Source organism: Lathyrus oleraceus, chromosome 5 (genome assembly GCF_024323335.1).
Source record: "Lathyrus oleraceus cultivar Zhongwan6 chromosome 5, CAAS_Psat_ZW6_1.0, whole genome shotgun sequence".
Classification (NCBI taxonomy): domain Eukaryota; kingdom Viridiplantae; phylum Streptophyta; class Magnoliopsida; order Fabales; family Fabaceae; genus Lathyrus; species Lathyrus oleraceus.
The window spans coordinates 324,218,201-324,240,606 of NC_066583.1; the positions used below are offsets into that span (position 1 = coordinate 324,218,201).

General features: G+C 35.8%; 1 protein-coding gene across 1 annotated transcript; it reads right to left on the reverse strand.

Moving 5' to 3' along the window:
• Positions 1–834: 834 nt before the first annotated feature.
• Positions 835–21,148, reverse strand: LOC127084360 (probable LRR receptor-like serine/threonine-protein kinase At1g06840). The gene is made up of 20 exons (XM_051024788.1): positions 20,902–21,148; positions 20,656–20,806; positions 20,446–20,517; positions 20,088–20,159; positions 19,825–19,968; positions 19,653–19,724; positions 19,503–19,574; positions 6,607–6,681; positions 6,256–6,324; positions 6,062–6,130; positions 5,838–5,909; positions 5,531–5,617; positions 4,192–4,260; positions 3,634–4,118; positions 3,341–3,499; positions 2,692–2,975; positions 2,463–2,514; positions 1,719–1,969; positions 1,444–1,578; positions 835–1,360 (listed from the first exon to the last, which is right to left on the reverse strand). Exons 1-20 carry the CDS (start codon positions 21,014–21,016, stop codon positions 1,055–1,057), a joined length of 2,811 nt encoding a protein of 936 aa, XP_050880745.1. The 5' UTR covers positions 21,017–21,148; the 3' UTR covers positions 835–1,054.
• Between the last annotated feature and the right edge of the window lie 1,258 nt (positions 21,149–22,406).

Genomic DNA, 22,406 nt, shown 5'->3' on the forward strand with positions numbered 1-22,406 from the left:
TTCCGTTTCGAAACAAAAATTCAGCTTGAGTTTGAAGCGACGATTTCAGGAATGGTCAAGATATTGTGAAGATGTTGAAGCGTCTACCCAGATATTGAAATGTAATGTTTCATTTTTATGTTGACATCACCTATGTAATGTTTATTTTATGTTATGAATGATAATTTTATTTTATCAAAATATAATTTTTTTATTTTCTACTTCTGTTACACATATGTAACGGAGATGCATCTACTGACAGATTTCGGAGATGCATCTACTGACAGATTTCGGAGATGCATCTACTGACAGATTTCGGAGATGCATCTACTCAGATGCATCTCCGGGTTAAAAAAAACTCAATTCCTAGGATGTCACTCGGAATTGACATTTGTTGTGTGTACTTGGGTGCATCCGGAGATGCATCTCCAAAATCTATGAGCATTTTAGTATTTTTCACGTGGTCTACTATAAATGCATTTTTAGACGTATCTTATATTAAATTTTGTCATAATAAAAACGCCACATCAATTTAATATGAAAATCGCTTAAAAAATATACGTTTGAATATACTCCGGATGCTAGGGACATTTGCGACTTTTCACATAGATGGGAGATCATATTTAAAAACTACATATATAAAATAGTGGAATATATAAAAGAGTGGAAAGAGTAAACCCTTGAATTTTCACATTAAAAAACTAATAATTTTGTGTTGTTTGAAACTGCATTCCGAACAATTTTTGTAGTTCAGCACTGAAGTTGCAAAAAAAACATGACTAGTGATAAGTAAGCATCTATAGGCATACACAAGGTCTACACCAACAAAACCCAAGCACGTGGACATTTGCAATCTTGTATCAAATGTACAAAGTTATATTTATTCAACCATTATAAACATGAAAGTATCTCAGAAACTAATGTAATAACATATGATCTCATCATTTAATTCATATACAAATAACTAATAGCAAACCACACACTAAATCAACCATTATTATTGCTAAAGCTACTAATTTTAACAACTAGTTCTATATGGGCTTGGTTTTGGGGATTGTTCTGCTAAAAAGGTACATTATACAGTTCTTAATACGAAGGGAGTATTTATGGTTGAGGATGAAGAAGGTGTGCCAAGAAAGCTAACTGTTTTGCGAGAATCACTGGTTGTAGATGTATCTCTAGTTGTATCTGAATCTGTCATCACAGAACACATGTTTTCAAGTATTCTAACCACTTCTGCCATTTTAGGACGTGGCTCTGGCTCATCTTCAGAACACTTCAGAGCCAAATTTAAAAACTTTTCTGCATGTTCAAATGGATAAGACCCCATGTTTTTATCAATAACTGAAGATATCTCACCCGATTCGAACGCAAGATTAACCTGAAAAGGATTTAGGAAAGTGTTATTGACAAGCACTCTAGAATAAAGAGAAGCATGCAGGTAATCTAGTGGTAAGCAAATACCTCTCTGACAATATTTTTCCCATGTGCGATTGGGTGCATCCCAGTCAAAAGTTCTAGAAACACGACACCAAGACTGTAAACATCGCTCTTGTCGGTCAATGTGTGAGTTAAGAAGTACTCTGGATCAAGGTAACCCTGCATATGTAAAACAGTTAAAAACAATAGACACAAACAAGTTTATCAAATAAATAAAATTAACCCTCCATGAAATCCACTCTTTTTTGTACCATCATACACAATTTTAGGAAAACCAAATCTACTTAGGAAGGTCTTACCGGCGTTCCCTTTACCACCGTGGATACATGACCAGGTACAATGCCTTGGACATCTGAAACTGGGGCTAGCCGTGAAAGTCCAAAGTCTGCAACTTTTGCAGTGAACTTAGAGTCTAATAATATGTTGCTTGACTTAACATCACGGTGAAATATTGGAGGATCAGCGTCTGTGTGTAGATACATGAGACCTTTAGCTGACTCGAGTGCTATCTTCAATCTCATAGCAAAATTCAAAGGTTTTTCTGATGTAACTGTAATAAAATATTAAGGACATTGTGAGAGGAAACAAGGAAATAACATTATCCAAATATCATTGTCCAGGTCTATTAGAAAAAAAAATGAAGTTCTACATTAAAAAATGATAAGATCTGTAAAGAATTTATAAAGAGTTTAACTTTCCACTTCACAAGTCAATTTTATGAAGATGGGTTGGGTTAGGTCCAGTAAAAAGTCTGTCTAATATGATATCACAGACTATTGATTCAGGCCACCCACCATATTTCACGTTTGTGAAGAGTTTATGAAAAGTGACACTTCTATGGTAATATCTCAAGTGCAAAAAGGTCTATAGTGTGAGAAAGTGTGTTAGAGACATAAAATAAAACCATCCATTTGTATTTTGGGAAAGCAGGTTAATGAAACAAACTTTGTTGTTACTTGTTACTAATCAGCAAAATACAATGGAGACCAAAAAATTACAAGACCGATTTTCAATAAATTAGAAAAGTGGAACACATGATGTACCAGAAAGGTGGTCCCTTAGAGTGCCATTGGACATAAATTCATACACCAGCATCTGCAGTCACGAAGAAACAGTCCATATGGTATAAATACAACATAGTCGGAGAAAAAAATAAGATAGTGAGTTTGTTACACCAAATTTGAAAGAAGAAGAAAATAAAAAGAGTATTTAAATATTGAAATATCAAGCAAACCATTTGATGAAATTTCTGAATTTTGAAATGAAGTGTACCTGTTCCCCTTCTTCATCACAGTATCCAATCAGAGACACAAGGTTGCGATGATGTATCCTTGATAGTATTCTTATTTCTGTGAGAAATTCCTTCTCACCTTGCAGTGATCCCTGCTGTGCACGTTTTATGGCAACCATAGTGCCATTGGAAAGAATACCTTTATAAACCTTCCCATAGCCTCCTTGTCCAATTTGAGCATTGTTGTCAAAATTGTTTGTAGCAGCAGACAACTCCACATAAGTAAAAGCTCTTGTGCCACCAATTTGTATTGAGATCTTAGATGCTGTGAATAAACACAAATCTATATTAATATACTTAAATTCTTTAATTCATGGATTCATTTAACATCGGTCTTTAGCTATGAAACATTAACACAGACACATCACTGACAATGATACATCTATAAAGTAATAATTGAAAAAATAGAAACGGTTGAATATAACCACATGTGTCAGTGTTATATTGGTGTCGGAAATATTGGTGCTACATAGGTGCTCAAAGCTTATGGAAAAAAAATTCTTTAGGGAAAAATATTAAAGAAACATACATTGCGTGCAATTTAGTATGCCAGTATGCTAATGAAGGTTTGTGTGAAAACATTAAGACTACTAAAACAAAGAAGTTGATTCAAAGTAAGAAGAAACTCACAATGATGTGGTTTGGAAACTGCATCATGACGTCTTAATCTTATTCTTAACATTATAAGAATAAAAATTGCAGACAACGAAATTACACACGCAATTGAGCCTAAGATTATACCAACCAAAGCACCTGTGCTTAGGCCTGAATTGGACGAGGTCTCAGTCCCTACAATAATATTCATTAGTATGAGGACAATCATATGAAAGTTATTCCCAGTTTTGTAGGGTTAAGTTACTCCCAATCCAAATTTTAAGTATAGCACGAGGAAGATGCTTCCATGAAATGTTTCCAAGACTTACCGTTATTATAAGGAACCAGGTCCATCAGGTCATAAGGCCCGAACAAATCACGATTAGGAATGACCCATCCAGTGAACATGTTTCTGATCCGTTGGATTTCACTTGAATTGAAAGTGCGAGAGCTATTGTTATCAACATATTCAGGAAAAAACTTCAAGATCATTAGCACCCGTGGTCCTACTTGCCACTCAAAAGTATAGCTCAGTTGATTGGCATGTAGCTTAAGATTAGAAGTCAAATATTCCTCAAATGCATTGAAATATGGAGGAAAATATGAAAAACCAGGACTTCTCAATCGATAACCAATAATCAATGGAGCCACACAGAAACAATTCACATAGAATTCATAAGGAGGTGGACATCTTTGATTTGGACAAGGGTCACTGGAGTTTTTTGGAGATGTGCCATTTGTTTCACTACTAGCTCCTTCAAGTTTACAGAACTGATTGAATGTGTTATCTGAGCACAGGGGATTCCCATCAAGCCTGAAATACAGTCATTTTAATAAGAGTGGTGTTATTTGGACATCAAAAAAATTGATTTTGATAAGAATCTTACAAGAGTGTGACATTTGGAGGAAGATTAGTAGTGCCTGATATGTTTACAAATTGATTATTTTGCAACTCTCTGCAAGAATAGAAACCAAGGGTCAGACAATCAAATGCGTAAAACTAATACTCACTACTAGCATCCATGGCAAGGGAAATACTAATGAATCAACTATATTAGCCGGAAAACATCCAAAATATTGATGAATATACATGCACACAAAAATAATAAAACTGTTGGTGGTATTCTAGAAATGATCGTAGTTTGTCTAAATAATCCTGGGACCTAATATTGTGCCTAAATTTACTACAACAAAATTATTCTTAAAATTGAGAATACTCAAGGGACTGATTGTGACTATATTCACTACAAAGTTACACAGGAAACTTAGAGTAAGAAGGAAAGCATTTGGATGAATAATTCCTTAATTTTATTCAAATGATCTTATTGATTTTTCTAACTTGTGTAGAAAATAGAGAGAACTCATATATTTAAAGTGAAGAATTTAATGCTCTAGAAAACATTAACTCACTAGTCAATAGTCACTAGTGATGAACTCACATTAGTCTAGATACACACTTATCTATAGGCATGATAACAAAATCCGACAGGATAAAACTAGTTTGACTGGGGTGGGGACGGGTGCGGAAAAACTAAAATTTTAAAAACGGGGGCAGGGGTGTTGATACCCACCAAGCACTCACCCGACCTATTCAAAATCGCTAAGTTATCCTTGTATTTTTTAATCTTGTTATACATTTACCCTTATTAAGATAGTATGTTATTTTGATGATTCAATATTTAGAATTTTGATTTTTTTTTTCAAATATAAGTTGTATGATTAATTTAATGATGAATGTTGCTATTCAATTTAATTATTGGTTTTTGATGTTATGAAGAAATGAAATACGAAGATTAAACATGTAAAACATATTTTATTTTGATGAAAAAGTTACGGTTTTTGGTGGCGGGGCGGAGAAACCTGTCCCTCATTGGAGTAGGGGGCGGGTGTTCAACAATATTAGAGTTTGACATTTGATCTAACTCATTCTTACAAAATCGGATTGTAAGATGAGGGTGTCACTCTATATAAACTTTTTCAATACTCTATCTCCAACCAATGTGGTACAGGGAGGCATGGCTGGTAATGCAGAAAACCGCCCCGTCCCGCTTCGTTGCCATACCTACTTAACTAGACACAAACAATTCTTTAGATACATGAAAATCAATATAAAGGCTGCCTTTATGCTACTGCGCATTGCAAAATAAAAACAAACAAGCATTACTCATACACACTAAAATATACATCACTAGCTAGAAGAGAAACACTATAGAGATCTTATCTTACAGTAGCAATCTTTTATTAGCATTTGAAATCTTGTTCTGCCAAATGCTGGATGGAACACTTCCACTCAATAAATTGTTTGCAAGGGACCTAACAAAAAGAATGATGTAAGTAAAAAAAGCTATTTATTTTGTATTATGATTGATTTAAATAAGATACATAAAATAATGAGATGTAAGATGTTAATATAATATCTTACTAGTTAGTAGTACTTGGTAAGAAATTCAATATTGTGTTAAATAGGGCTACATATAGTAACTCTTTTTGGCTTAGATACAATACAGAAAGGATAAAACAGAAGGCAACTTACAATTTCTGGAGTCGTGGAAGATCCGAAAAATAGGATGGAATAGTTCCAGTAAGATTGTTGTCTGATAAAATACTGCACATAATCCCAGGGGTCAAAATATGAAAAGTAGATTAATCTTGAGCAATAAACACCTATGTGGAGAATATTGACATGATATCCAAATATATTTAAATGCAAAAACAATATATAAAGAATCATTTTAGTTGAATGATAGAGATTCTTACACAGTTGTGATATTTTCAGCAAGCTTATTAGGAGGAATTGATTCATTCAACTGATTGGAGCTAAGGTCACTGGAAATTTGACAGTAATTAGTGGTTGATAAATGCAATTAGAGTTTACATTAGACTTTATTTCAAAAATATACATCATTTTTTAACTTTGTCAGGAACATCACTGCTCTTAATGTATAACTTACATATAAAGAAGGTGCGGTATCAAGCTTAAATCAGGAATTGGTCCTCGCAAGTTGCAATTCCTAAGGCTCCTGGAAGTACAAAGAAACAAACAACATTGACTCCAAAACTTTCTCCTAACCAAACCAAACTTATATTGTTGTTGAGACCAACAATCTCTATTTTGAATCATTTCATTGTTATATACTACGAAAAATTAATCACAAAGACATTACTATCTCAAATTGATACTTCACAGTTCACACCTTAAAAATTAAGATAAAGGGTCTAGAATAAAACTTCAGATTCATTCCTTCAACCGGAAAAAGCATGCAAAATCTATTTATGAACAAGGGATTACAAAATTGACTTACAGTTTGACCAATTTTGACATGTTGACGTAAGAATCTGGAATGCTATTTCCTCCAAAGTTATTGTTGTCAAGTTGTCTGCAAGAAGAAAGTCCAAACCAACACTTAAAAAATCTAATTGTACTACCTCATATAATCAATTCACTCACAATCAATTTGTTTTACCGCAGAACCAAACATACGCTAATTAAGTAAGCTTATCAGAAAAGTGCTTATATATAGGCATTTCTATAACATAAGCTAAAATAAAGTAAAATCATTTTGTGTAAGCTTTCAAAAAGTCTAAGAAGTGCTTATCTTAGTAAATAAGCTTAAATGACTGAAATTGGAATCATAATGATGAGAACATTTTTATACAGAATTTTAGCCGTTATAGCCGCCACTCTCTTTCAATTTCTTCTGGAGAATGAAATACAAGCGTGACAAAGAATCAACACAAAGGGACGATGTTGCGTCTCTGGATGAATCTTTCCACTTCGATGCAGAAGGAATAGAAAGAAAATGCTTCGGAGAAATGAGATTTCTAAAGCTTGTGGTTGTTATTCGGTTATCTTCCGTCGGAGACATGGTGCCGGCGGTGTAAGCGACGGTAAGACTGAACTCCGAACCTAGTTTCCGTCTCTAGTATTTTTGGATCTTGGTTTAGGTGCGAATTTTGTAAATTCAATAAGTTGAAGGGCTTATAATAAATAATAGTTTTTTATAAATAGATTGCAAGGTGGACCAATAATACTACTCTTTCCTCTCTCTTTATTTCCCTTTCCTCGTGTCATTTTGGGTGAAATTCTAGTCCTACTTTTAACTTCATCTCATAACTATTAAATGAAAATTTTCCATATTTTATTGTTTTTAATTATTAGGCATTTTCAAGATTTTTATAGACCAGTAGTAGACTAAAGACGAGAATCTTTAAAAGTGAATAAATTATGTATTGTGATTGAGACTCGTGCCCCTTATAATTTTGGATAATTCGTCAGGGTGGTTGAATTAGAATATTGGATGTCACTTCTACTTTTATATGTGAGGGAGGTTTGGATCATGTTTTTACTAAGGTGAGGAACTTTTCTCTAAATAAGGAGCGATTGTTCTCTACAAAGATAAGAGGGTATGTAATAAGTATGACGGATGTGTCATTCCGGGTGTTTTTTTATAGTCTTCGCCTCCCTTTCAATGATTTTGAAAGTGGCGTTCTTAACCATTTGTTAATCGCCCTTCGCAATTACACTTGGTGAGATGGGCTTATGTCAAAGTCTTCCAATATTATTGTGAATATAAGAAGAGTGTTTCGACCTTGACATTCTTCTTCCATCTTTTCAAAGCTTGGTGTAGCTCGGCTGCTTCGGTACGAGATCAGGGTCTGATATCTCTCTGAAAATGTACTAGGATGTTCGATGTTTACTCAAATAGTGTAAAGCATTTCAAAAAGCAGTTATTCTTGGTCACTCCCCTAAAAAAATAAGCCCACGTCAAGATATGTTCCATAGTTATGAGTTGTCTTATCAACGCTCAGACATATTCTTCAAGTTTTGGCGTCAAAGTTATTTTTTTTCTTCAGATTCCCAGTCTTATGTTTGTAGGATGGGCGATTTGTCTCGAGAAGACATTTTTATGAAAAGGGAGTTAGTATCCTTCTTCGAGGATTTGGGTTATGTAGTGGGCGGTGTCCCTCATAATCCAACATTGAAGAAGTAATTAAACAAGTTCATACAGACACACCTATTGGTGTCGGCTCGAAAGAGGCTAGTAAGGTTATCTTAGTGAGTGAGATTGGGGAATCCTCTCCTTTTTTAATATTCTTTTGGCAATTCCTTTTGTAATATGTTTGTTCTTGTCCTACAGATAAGATGTAATGTGCGAAAACAACATAACAAATGAGAAGGACTCCTCGGGTTATCCCTATCTTAATAGGTCCTACCAATATCCCTGCCACTAAAGGGGGTTTCGACAATGGGGAGTTTCTACCATTTCGGTTACTCTGGTTACACTACTTTGGCACAAGTGCAAATTTGGGATTTATTTGACCAGGTTATGGTGGAAATTTTATGTGTTCGTCAAAATCCAATGATGGGAAAGTACAACCCTTAGTTCTGAGATTGAAGTTCCTTAAGTATAAGGTTCGTTCGTTAAGTGTCCTCGGCTGTTAGCTTGGAACTTTAGGAGCCCAGGTTAAACTGGAAGTTTTGCATCGATTTCAATTGGGTTGCCCCTACTCTTTTTGGATTTCCTTGGTGCGCAAATGGCCAGGGGTTTTCGGACTCTTATCTTTATAGAATATTACTCATATTTCTTAAACAAAGTCGAGGATGTTCGTCAACAAGAATTATCAGATTTGGATTATTATACACGTCGGACATCGACCATCTTGGCATTTGATGTTGTTGGTTAAAGTCTTCTTACTTGATTGTCTTTGGATGGAAAAATAGGTACTTCAAGAGTGTGTCAACGTTGTTATCGTCGAGCAAGATTGGTATTTGAAGGAGCTTCAAGGGGAGTCTACCTCATTTTCGGAGATAGAAGGTGTCGTAGAAGCCTTTGGGTATGATGGCTCACTGGCTGAAAAGGTAAAGTTGCTTGTGTAGGAAATGACAAAGAAGAATGAAGCTTTAGCTTATGCCCAGGAATCTCTATATATGACGGAGTCTGCTCTTGTTAAAGCCAACTGAACACTAGATCTTTCCCGTAAAAAGGTAGAAGAGTTTAAAGCATCTTTGAGCGAGTCTCAAGAAGGTCTGAAGAAGGCATAAGGAAACCTTCGGGAGATGCTTCTTAAGAATCTTATATTGACCAATAAGTACGCAGAGTCGGTGGAGGAGAGTTACTCTGTTGCACATGATTCTTTTGAAAATTCTTTGTATAAGGTGGAATATTTTTATCCCACAATGCATATTTCACGAGAACAAGTTTGTCATGATCAGATAATGGAGAATGAAAAGTTGGTCTCCCTGAGGTATTAGTCGGATGTGTGGTCCTCATTCTCTTCCATTATTTTGTTTTGGTACGGGATACCTTTTTTAATATATAAACCATGTGGTTCCTTCTTGGCGGTGCATATATTTATTCTTGTGTGTAAAAGTTATTTTTTACCTATTACAACGGTGTGTTAAATCATGAGTTTGTTACTCCAAAAGATAGCTTTCTTGTTGAGGTTGTGCTCTATTTTATTGAACGTCTCTAGGATTATGTCCGACCAAGGGTTGATACCTCTTACCTACGCTCAGGTGAAAACCTAGTACGAGGTTGGTGTGGTAATGACTAACCTCAACATCTAGAACAACTATCTACCAAGAGGGGGTTAACGAGTTATTGCCACTTTGTGGTATGTTGTCTTTAACTGTGTGATTGCAATGTGTCATTTTTATTGCTTTGGTCATACGGGTGGAGAATTTGTGACAATGCCTCAGAGTCGTCACCGTGGGATTTTGATTGCTTTGGTCGTTTACCTTGGAGATTTTACTATTCTTTTTTACCACAAGAAAAAAAATTGTAAGTGAAAATATATTTATTCTTGCTGAAAGAGATGTCATTACATCATAGTGATAAGTTGCATTTTACACATGAAATAAGGGAAAGTTTAACCAAGTGGGGTGACCATTGCTTATTATCCTCCGGTTCATTAATACATATTAGTATGGTCGTCTTTAATCTTCATCCTAGACTACTTACTGCAAATTCAAGCTAGAGTTATTCATAATGTACCTGTCGAGAACCCCTGTTCCTTTTTTCGGGAGGTTTAATTTCCATTTCCCCTAACTATATGATGAGAGAGGCTACGTTATTCTCTATAGCCTTTTCCTCGTCCTTTCCGCTCTAACTGTTGTTGCAGGGCCTTGTGTATCATCTAGCTTCCATATAGGTCATCACACACTGTCGTCGGTTCGTCATGCACATTATAATACTTTACCTTGAGGTGTGTTAGAGAAGCTATCATATCCAGTGTTGTTATGGAAGGCCTTCCTAGGATAGTTGTAGACGCTTATGTAAGGAATCACTGAGAATTGTAGATTAATTTTCCTGGTGTCCTTCCTTTCTCCTAAGGTGAACATCAATTCAATGTACCTTAAGGGGTGGGTCATCCTGCCATTGAAATTCTGCAAATCAGAACCTTTGTATGACCACTTCTCTTCTTTTTTCAGCCTAAGTTCTTCAAAAAGCTTCACATACATGATATCGCAAGGCCTTCCTCCATTGATGAGGATTATGTACACGTCACAATTGGCCATAGTGGCTGTTATTACCAAAAGAAAGATCTCGTTTGGGATCCCGCACACTTTTTTGCTATCTATAAACCAGAGGATGGGTCTTTCTGGCTTCTCAATCGAAGTAGCTTATTCTTCCTTGCTAACAATCATCAACTCAATAATTCTTCTTTTGATGAATCTTTTGGAAGGGTTACTCGGCCTAGGAAGGTCTCTTGTGATATAAGAAATGTACTGACGTTCTATTTATTGGTCTTCCTCTTCTTCATTGTTGTTGTCCCCTTTTTCATTGGCTTCATCTAATGCGTCAATAGCCTTATTGGAAGAGGATTTTTCTCAATGAGGAGATTGTTTCTTTCTTGGAGACTTTTTATGGCCTCTAAACTCCTTTTTTTATCGGGTGTATTCAGTGAGACACCTATTTTTATCAGCTCCTTGATTGCATCATTTAGGTGAAACCACTTATTAGTATTATGGTTATGACTCTTGTGGAAACGATAATACTTTGACTTAGATGTCCTCGAAGATTCCTTAACTGGGTAGGAGTTGGTTATCTGAACTTCATTAAACTCAGTATTGGCACACTTTCACGAGATCTTATACCTTGAAGTGTTCAAAGAAGTGTAGGAAACGAATTTAGATTGGGATATTCGCTCCCTATTGTCTATTCTGCGATTGTTGTCTTTTCTAGGGCCCGGTTGTATCCGAAATTACCAGCACCATGACCCTTTTCCCTTTCTTCTTCTATAAGTTCCACTTCCTAATTCATATAGGGTTATACCCTATTCATCAAGTCGTTTGAATTATAAGCTCCTTGAGTCCTAGATTCTCCCAGAACATGCAATTTAGCCTTAAATCCTTCTTGATTATCCAACACTTTAGTTTGTCATTTTTACTCCTACTGCCACAAACATTCTTGTGAAATCATATATGTATTCACGTAAGGTTTCTTTCTTCACCTCTGTTATTCGCTGAGCACCGCCATAGTTGTATGTTGTTGTTTCTGGGCAGTAAATTGGGCGGTGAATCAGTAACATAAATCTTTTCATTAATCAATGCTTCTATCCGGAAGGGTCTTATACCATATCATGGTGGCTTCGACGAGGGTTAGCGTGAAGAGTTTACACTTTACGATCCCATGGGCATATTAGTCCAACCTGTTATCAAAGTGCTCTACATGTTTTTCATGGTCCTCGATTTCATCGTAGCCAGGCAACTTCAAAGGTTTTTCCATGGACCTAGGGATTTTTCTATCAAGGATACGTACATACAATAACTTCCTTTTTTGTTATGTAGTAGGAACATCTGTGTAGTACCTTTCTATCCTCTGGGAATGATGTGTTTGTGATCGGTGACGGCTGTGAGCTTCAGATGGAGTATGGCTCCCTCCCCTTCCCTTAGAGTTAGGATGAGGAGTTTGGTGTCCCCTACTTCGATGGAGGTTTGGAAATCGTGGAGTAATTTCATATAGTGTGACAACTTTTGTGGGTATTGGCTCTGGTATCATGGACAGAATGTCGTGCGAAGCCGCCTCTTGTATGTCGCTATCTCTTGGAGAGGCATCTGTTGTTGGTGCAAAGGTAGAATAAATGATGAACGGAAATATTCTATTAAGAGAATGACGGCTACAAAACATGATAAAAGTTACAATGGTTGCCACCCTATTTATAAGCTAAAACTAGGGTTACTAGAATAGGATAAAATACTAAAATACCCTCTAACAAACTTAGGGGCTAAGAAAATAGTACAACTAATAAATATGAATTACTTCTAATACCATCCCTTAATTCATATTCCATCAAAACGGGTAACACCAATTCATTGTTGGTGCAAAGGTAGAATAAATGATGAACGGAAATATTCTATTAAGAGAATGACGGCTACAAAACATGATAAAAGTTACAATGGTTGCCACCCTATTTATAAGCTAAAACTAGGGTTACTAGAATAGGATAAAATACTAAAATACCCTCTAACAAACTTAGGGGCTAAGAAAATAGTACAACTAATAAATATGAATTACTTCTAATACCATCCCTTAATTCATATTCCATCAAAACTTGTAACACCAATTCCATCCCTTAATCTGAGAAATTGATCAGTCTTGATAGCTTTCGTCAGAGCATCTGCCAACTGTTTCTGAGTGCTGCAGTGTACAACTTCTAACACTCCCCTCTGAACTTGATGTCTCAGAAAATGATACTTGGTCTCAATGTGCTTGCTTCTCCCATGCAACATTGGGTTTCTGGCAAGATTGATTGCAGACTTGTTGTCAATCATCAGCTTCAGAGGCTTGTTTACTTTAATCTTCAGATCCTGCAATAGATTCAGAATCCACACAGCTTGGCATGCAGTAACAGCACCTGCAATGTATTCAGCTTCGCAAGTTGACAACGCCACAACAGGTTGCTTCTTGGAACACCAAGAAATGGGACCTCCCAGAAATTTGAATAAGTACCCAGACGTACTTCTTCTGTCAACTCTGTCTCCACACCAATCAGAATCTGAATAACTCAGAAGTTCTGACTCATCCTTTCTTCCAGAAGGAAATAATACTCCATACTTCAGAGTTCCCTTGATATACCTCAGAATCCTGACAGCAGCTTGGTAATGGGACCACTTAGGTTTACTCATGAACCTACTAACCATCCCAACTGAATAGCAAATATCAGGTCTGGTATTGCACAAATACCTCAGAGAACCAACCAATTGTTTGAAGGTTGTAGCGTCCACATCCTTTCCATCAGAGTCAGAATCCAGTTTCTGATTTGTATCAGAAGGTGTGACAGCAATCTTACAATTCTTCAGATTAAATCTCTTCAGAATTTTTAATTCATACTTGAGCTGATGCAAAATAATACCTTTCTCAAAGTATCTGAATTCCATCCCTAGAAAGTATGTCATTTTGCCTAGATCAGTCATTTCGAATTCATTCATCAGAACTTTCTTGAACTTGACTATCTCCTGTTCAGAACTTCCAGTCAGCAGTATATCATCAACATATAAACATACCAGAGTCATATTTCCTTCAGAAATATGCTGAACATAGACACTGTACTCCATCTCACATTTCTGAAAGCCTTGCTTCTTGAAAAATGAATCAATCTTCTGATTCCAAGCTCTGGGCGCTTGTTTCAATCCATATAGAGCTTTGTATAATCTGTACACCATCCCTTCCCGATTCTTTTACACAAATCCAGGAGGTTGTGACATGTAAACTTCTTCTTCTAATGGACCGTTCAGAAATGCAGATTTTACATCTAAATGCATCAGAGGCCAATTCATGTTAGCAGCTATTGCAATCACCATTCTGATTGTTTCATGTCTTGCTACAGGTGCAAACACTTCAGAGTAATCCAGTCCAGGTTTCTGTAGAAATCCTCTGGCTACCAACCTTGCTTTATGTTTGCCAATTGAACCATCTGGCTTTAACTTCTGCTTGAAAACCCATCTGACGCTGATGGCTTTCTTGTCTTTTGGAAGTTCTGTCAGCTTCCAAGTCTTGTTTCTCTCTATAGCATCAAGTTCTTCTTTCATGGCCTTCAGCCAGAGCTTCTGCTTAAGAGCCTCTTCTGTACTTATGGGTTCAGAGTCTACTAACATGGCACACTGAATAACTTCTCCTTCAGAGTCTACTTCAGTGTCTTGCAGCATGTCAAATTCTGCATATCTTCTGGGGATGTTTCTGATTCTTTGTGGTCTCTGAACTTGTTCAAAGTCTTGAGCTTCAGAGTTTCTAGATTCAGATGGTTGACTTCCTCCAGAGCTTTGACCATCTTCAGGGGCTGGCATATTTCCAGAGTCTGAATTGCCACCAGAATCTGGATTACCATCAGAGTCTGGGTCATCAGAGTCTGGATCATCAGAGTTTGGATCAACAGAGTCACCTTCATCTTCTGAGTCTTCTCCAGAGTCAAAATCACTATCAGAATCAGAATCAACGTCAGAGTTTACTCCAACTTCAGAAATTCTTAACTCTGACCTTTCTTCAGAAGTTCTAACATCAGAATCAGATTGAGACTTATCCCAATTCCAAAATTTTGATTCCTTCACAATCACATCTCTGCTGAATTCAATTTTGTTGGTTTCTGGACAATAGAGCTTGTATGCACCTGTACTGTGGTACCCTATCAGAATCATCACTTTGCTTCTATCATCCAACTTCTGTCTTCTGGCTTCTGGAACATGTTTATAGCAAACAGAACCAAACACCTTCAGATGACTAACACTTTGTTTATCTTCAGTCCACTTCTGTATTGGAACTATTTCCTTCAACTTCTTCGTAGGACATCGGTTGAGTACATACGTTGCAGTGGCAACAGCTTCTCCCCAGAGCTTCTGAGGAAGTTTCTTCTCCTTTAGCATGCTTCTCACCATATTAAGCAAAGTGCGGTTTCTTCTTTCAGCAAGACCATTGTGTTGAGGGGTATAAGGAGCAGTAACCTCATGCTCAATTCCATTCTCCTCACAGAACTTCTGGAACTCTTTGGAGTTATACTCACCTCCACCGTCAGTTCTAAGAATCTTCAACTTCTGACCACTCTGATTCTCAGCCTTCATTCTGAACTTCTTGAATTCATCAAACACCTCGTGTTTAAACTTAATAAGGGATACCCATGTCATTCTTGTGAATTCATCAACAAATAACACAAAGTATTTATTCCCTCCAATCGATGCTACTGGAAATGGACCACACACATCAGAATGTACAACTCCCAAGGCATGTTTTGCTCTTAGAGCAGTTTCTGACGCAAATGGCAATCGTGGTTGTTTTCCTTCCATGCAAACTTTGCATGACTTTTCAGGCTTCTTAATTGCAGGAATTCCATGTACCAACTTCTTTGAATTCAGATGTTTTAAGCTTCTGAAATTCAAATGACCAAATCTTTTGTGCCACAACTCACTCTCCTTCTCAGCACTTGTTGCACTAAGACATTCTGAGTCTGCAGTTCTGATATTCACCTTGAATGCTCTATTCCTTCCCTGTTCTGACTCCATAATCAACTTCTGATTGCAGTCATACAGCTTCAGAAGATTGTCCTTCATGGTAACTGAAAAACCTTTCTCAATTAATTGTCCCACACTCATCAGATTGCTTCTGATGCCAGGTACATACCACACGTTCTGAATCAATGTTGTTTTCCCATTGTTCAGAATCACTCTGACATTTCCCATACCTTCTGCATTAAGATATTTGTCATCAGCACATCTGATCTTTGTCCTCTTTTCAGAGTCAAAGTCAATCAGCCATTTCTTGTTTCTAGTAAGATGATTTGAACAACCAGTGTCCATATACCACCAGTCTATCAGATCCATATCATCAGATTCAGAGGCCATCAATAGCACAAATTCGTCATCAGAACTTCTGGCTATATTTGCTTCTTCTGATTTTCTCTCCTTGTTTGACCAACAGTCTCTAGCAAAGTGACCAAACTTCTTACAACAGTAACATTGGATCTTCTTCTTGTCATACTTCTCTTTTCCCTTCTGAGCATTCTTTTGTCTATCAGAGGTTGAGCTTTCTGACTTCTGACCACCATCAGATCTTCTCCTGGCTTCTGACTGCTTCTGATACCTCCTATCAGAAGTTGCTTTCAGAGCCTGTTGCTCTACTTCCCTTTCAGAAGTTCTCTCAGTCAAACGCAACTCTTGCGTTTCTAGACTGCTCTGCAGCTCTTCAATTCTCATGGTGCTCAGATCTTTGGAATATTCTATTGCTACCACAATGTAATCAAATTGAGAGGTAAGGGATCTCAATACCTTCTCCATGATTGTTTCTTCAGAAAGAGTTTCTCCACACGCTTTCATCTCATTAGTGATCAGAATCACTCTGGAGATGTATTCAGAAACTTTCTCATTATTCTTCATGTTGAGATTCTCATATTGCTTTCTCAAGGACTGAAGCTTCACCTTCTTCACTGATGCGTCACCACCATAACATCTAACCAGTGTGTCCCACGCAGCCTTTGCTGTCGTTGAATCTGCAATCTTCTCAAACACATTTACATCAACACATTGATGAATGAAGAACAATGCTTTCTGATCCTTCTTCCTTACTTCCTTCTGCGCGTTTTTCTGTTCATCCGTCGCATCTGATGCTACCGGAACATAACCATCAATGACAAGATCTAGAACATCTTGAGCACCGAACAGTACACGCATTTGGATCATCCAACGATTCCAGTTTTTACCGTCAAATACTGGAAGTTTGGTGTTCATGTTGTCGTTTCCGTTCATCTTTCTACCTTGCACAGTACACTCAGATTTCTCACAGTGTTTCCCAACCCACAGAATTAAAAATTCTGATCAGATTTTGTTCAAGATTCAACACGAAAGTAAGAATTAAAATCAAACACACAAGACCTCACGTTCACTCGTGTTTCCCGTGTTTCCCAATGAATCCGAACCGGAGCTCTAGATACCAATTGTTGGTGCAAAGGTAGAATAAATGATGAACGGAAATATTCTATTAAGAGAATGACGGCTACAAAACATGATAAAAGTTACAATGGTTGTCACCCTATTTATAAGCTAAAACTAGGGTTACTAGAATAGGATAAAATACTAAAATACCCTCTAACAAACTTAGGGGCTAAGAAAATAGTACAACTAATAAATATGAATTACTTCTAATATCTGTAACTTTTCTTCAATTCTCAAGATCTTGTCTAACAAGAATTGGGAATTTTATGATTAATGGCATTTTGACTATTTTCAATAGTATTTTATCTTCAATTCTTAACTAGTTTGATCTCTATTTGGTGCATTTTAATTTCGTATCTTTGTTTTTCTTTGTTTCATATAAAAGAGAACGAGACAGCATAAATTGGAGTTGAACTAATGCAAAATATATGAAGACTGCACAAGGAGGAAGTCTCTAGTAGAAAAACCAGAGGTCATTACAGCCTAGTTGTAGCAAGTGATACGGGCCATAATGGGTGTCTCCCTCCCTTCCTAAATTGGCCCAATAGTGATAACCATATGGCACTAAAATCCATTTGTAGCCTGCACGTCGACCATAATGCACCTGAAGCCAACCTCAAATTTCATTTTTCTCAATTGTAATTTTCAGTGGTTTTTCATTTCATTTTAGTTTTAAGGCCTATAATAATGAGAATTAATCTTTATCTTTTTGGATTTAGGTTTATATAGAGGTGTGTAACATTGAGAATTGGACATTAAGTTTTCTACATACAAGTACTCTTAAGATTTAGTTTATCTTTATTGTGTTTTACCTTCCTACAAGCTTTGCTGTTGTTATTATCAAAGTCTCCACAGAGAAATTTTGTATTGAGTTTTTACACTACAATTTCAAGTTTCACTTCCTTCTTTATATTATTGATATGTTTAAGCATCGATTATGCGCTGAAAGGGTATAATTAAGGGATGACTTAGAAATTTAGGACAATTGAACATGAGGTGACGAAAGTGTCTCAAGATCAACTGAAAAATGCTCTTCCATTTTAATATTTGTGTTTTAAAAGATTCTAAATAAACGAGATACGCTTCAAAAGCATGTAACTTGTTACTTTAGGACATGATAATGCACTGACAAAAGTAGACATTACTGACAATTTCTATTATTTTTCTACAAACGAATTTCTCGTTATTAATTAAGATCACAAATTTCATGAGTATGTCTCAGTCACAAACCATTGTCCAGGATCTTTCTTTAAAAACTATTAAAAACAACTTTCAATTATTTTCAAACCAATCTGAAAACGATCCTCTTAGATAAAGATATGTGTAGTGGAAATTGGTAATCGATTTGGTCTTTGAGGACGATACTTTTTTATTACTTCAATATAGTCGTACGATTAAGGTATGTCATTTTGTTGGTGCACCATGTTCTACGCATTGTTCAATAGGTCAATGACTCCCTATATTCCTAGGTTGACTTTTAGTAGTTGAAGGATGAGAAGTATCTATTGTCTAGGAACTAGAGGTTGCAAAGGAAGTCGTTTTGAAGGTTCATCTTCATAAGACCGAGCCAAAGGTTGAGAGGTTGAAAACGCTTAGAATGCTTTTGATTGATTGTTGGAGGAGTCAAATCTCATGGTGTTGGAAGGGATAGAGGAAGTAACTAAGACATGATCGTCTATCTCCAATGGAGGAGGATGAGCTCAGCTAGCTGCAGCAATGACTTTGGTAAGTCGAATGACTTTAGAAGTCACCAGAGCTTCAGAGTGGAGGAGGATGAGCTCAACTAGCTGCAGTAATGGCTTTGGCAGATCAAATGACTTTCGAAGTCACCAGAGCTTCAAAAGTTCGATATCAGATTGTTCGAGAAGAGATCTGTGTTTGCGAGAAAAGAATCTAAGATCAGGATCTGTGATGGAGAAACGATGGTTCTTTGTGGAATTCGTAGGAATCAGAAGTCAATTCTCACAGATGACGTCATTGTTCCGCTTGAAAACCAGAAATGATCGATGAGACGGTGATATGAGATCTTGGATCGATCGAGCTAGTTTTCGATGCGTTGGAGATTGACTGACTTACAAGATTAGCACTTTAACGTTCAAATCAAGAAGAAAATAAAAAATAACGTGAGAGTGAGAATGAATTAGAAATTTTATTTATCTATATCAAGCAACAAACACCTACACGAGCTTATTTAAAAAAAACCTCGGTTTTGATGCATGCCTCTATATAACAATATATGCACTTTGTCACACACACATTAGAGAGAATAAAAAACCATACAGTATACTCAAGTTTGGCGTATCAGATAGCTCAGGTGGAAGAATTCCTGATAAATTATTGTTCTCCAAAAGCCTACACATCAAGAGAAAAATCTTGTGAACAAGACAGCATAAAGTAAGCAATTATAACATTAATCAAACACCAACTTACAAGTGAATAAGGCTTGGTAATTTGGAAAGTTCCGGTGGGATTTGTCCACTAAGTGAATTATTGTTCATGTGACTGCTCCAATATTAATGAAAAAATAATAAAACCTTAATCATTTTATAATAATAATAAACATTAAAATACTTTTTTCATTTTGAAAAAAGAAAAAACTTACAAGTGTTTTGTTTTGTTCAAATTTGCAAATGATAAAGGTATAGGTCCTGATAATTTGTTTTCATCAATTTGCATAATACGTAGATTTGGAAGAAAGCCTAGTTGCTCTGGCACTGCTCCTGTTAATTCATTTCCACTCAAGAACCTGCACAAAAAGAAATTATATTGTTGCTTAATTTGTCTTCATTTTAAAACAATACTTTTATTTATGCAACCATTTTGAATATGTTATATATGGTAAAGAGAATTGAAGGCTCAACTTACAAGAGTTCCAAAGATTTGATATTGCCAATTTCAACCGGAATTATTCCACTTATGTTGTTCCACATGAAATTCCTTTAGAATAAAAAAAGAGGTATGTATATTAAAGAAAAAATAAAATTAAAAATTGCAAAACCATAAGTAAAAAAAAAGACGAGCATATAAAATGGACTACCGCACAGTGTCTAAAATTTGACATGATTAAACCGTAGTTAAATAGAATCTTACATAATAGTTGTCACGGTTAAATCTTGACAAAATATGACACTTATTTGTTGTCATATTTAAACTGCGACTAACCTACACAGTAACTCTGAAAACTTAAAATAACTCGATATGTATCTATCAGAGTGAATCTTACAATATTTTCAAATAAGCAAAGTTGCCGATATCTGGTGCCAAAGTTCCAGACAAGTTGAACCTCAGTAGTTCCCTACGGTCAAGAAATACAAACTTAATATAGAGACATGGCCTATAACTCTTCAAGGTATGTTATGTTACTCATCAAAATATGTAGAAAAAATGATCACAATAATATGAACTTTTTGACTTAAAAATATAGAAGTCATACAATTCTACAACATGTAGAAAGTTTTCCTCTACTGTTTCATTAGAGCACACAACTCCTGTCCAGTTAGACAGACATGGATCATCATCTTTCCAATTGCTCAAATGTCCATTTGGATCAATCAAGCTTTCATGTATGCTCCTCAATGCTAGCACTATAAATACCAATTCAAATCAAATCAAATAATCATATAACCAACAAACATTAAGCATTATATGTAAATTGAAGTTAGTCGAAACACATACATACCTTCCGTAGGGTCAGTGACATTGATAAGTTGCGCAGAAGCCGGTACGAAACAGCAGAAAAACCATAAGATGATGAAAACAACTTCATGCTTGCAACAACACTTTGAATGACACATCCTAGTGAAGTAGAAGAAATCACCAAAACTCTTAATTAATTTGAACAAATATCATAATAATATGAATTAATCAGCAGATTAAGCTAAAGCTAAGGGTATTAATATTGTCTTTCTCTTTTAATGAGTCGCCTAAGCAATGTAGTAGAAAATTTTGTAGTTGACAAGGTAAATTAAACCATCCCTTTCAAAGCTGCAACTTTGCATTAGATACATTAAAAAAATATTGATAAAACAAAAATTAAGGAGTTGTTGATCACAATTGGTGTTAGCTAGTTTGACTTTATGCCAATGAGATATCCATTAATTAAGTTTGTAAATTACATTCTCAATTCATCAAAATTATATCACAATGTATGTTACAATTTGTAATTTATAAAGATCAAATGAATTTTTTAATCTTTTATGTAAGATTGTGATCAAATTGTTATCAATGAGGGTTTAATTATTATACTTAATGATGAAATATTATTTATAGTGTATTATTTAACAATCATGCATACAAATTTGTGATAAAAAAGAACTAAAATATTAAATATCTTTTAAATACAATGGGGGATTAAGACAATGCAGGTAACCATTGGTCTCTTTATCTTTTTATATTATTTGTTAATGCTTTATTGGGTGCATAAAGAAGCCATGAATTCAAAGTTTCATGGACAAGTTATTTTCCCTAATCAGTTGGCTTTTATCAAAAACAAATTATTGATTAATGAGGTGGTGGCAATGATGGGAAAAAAACTTGTGTCATTTTTAAAGTGAATTTTGAAAAGATGTACAACTCTTTGAGATAGAGTTTTTTTTGGAATACATGCTTCTGAGATTTGATTTTTGTGTGTAGTGGCGTGCTTGAATTTGTGTTTATATTTTCTCTAGGAATGTAGCGGTCTTAGTCAATGACTACACCACCCAAAAGATAAACATTTAGAGAGAACTTAAACAAAGTGATTTGTTGGCCCCTTATTGTTCCTCCTGGTTGTTGTACTTCGAAAAATGAGAACACGACCTCGCAAAACGCAATAGCACTCTCGCGGGATGGACTGAACAAAGCTACCACCGAACTTTATTTATCCTCAAAGAGAGAAAGGGAAAATATCGATAAAACCCCTTAAAGAATGACAATGATTATGGTCGTCGCAACCAAATCAGAGTTCGGTAGTCGATTACACAAGTGAAAGGTATTAGCACCCCTCACGTCCGTTGTAATCAACGGGAACCATTTGGTTAGTTGTGTGTGTTAGTGTTAACTTTGAAATGTTAGGTTTCTCAAGTTATTAAAAGGAGAGAATATGACAAAAAGATTCATTTTTTATTAGGTGAGACTTTAAATCTCGCCCCTATGTGTCTTCAAGTGTGATGGAGAACTAAAGGCTATGTAGTTATGGGTAGAAAG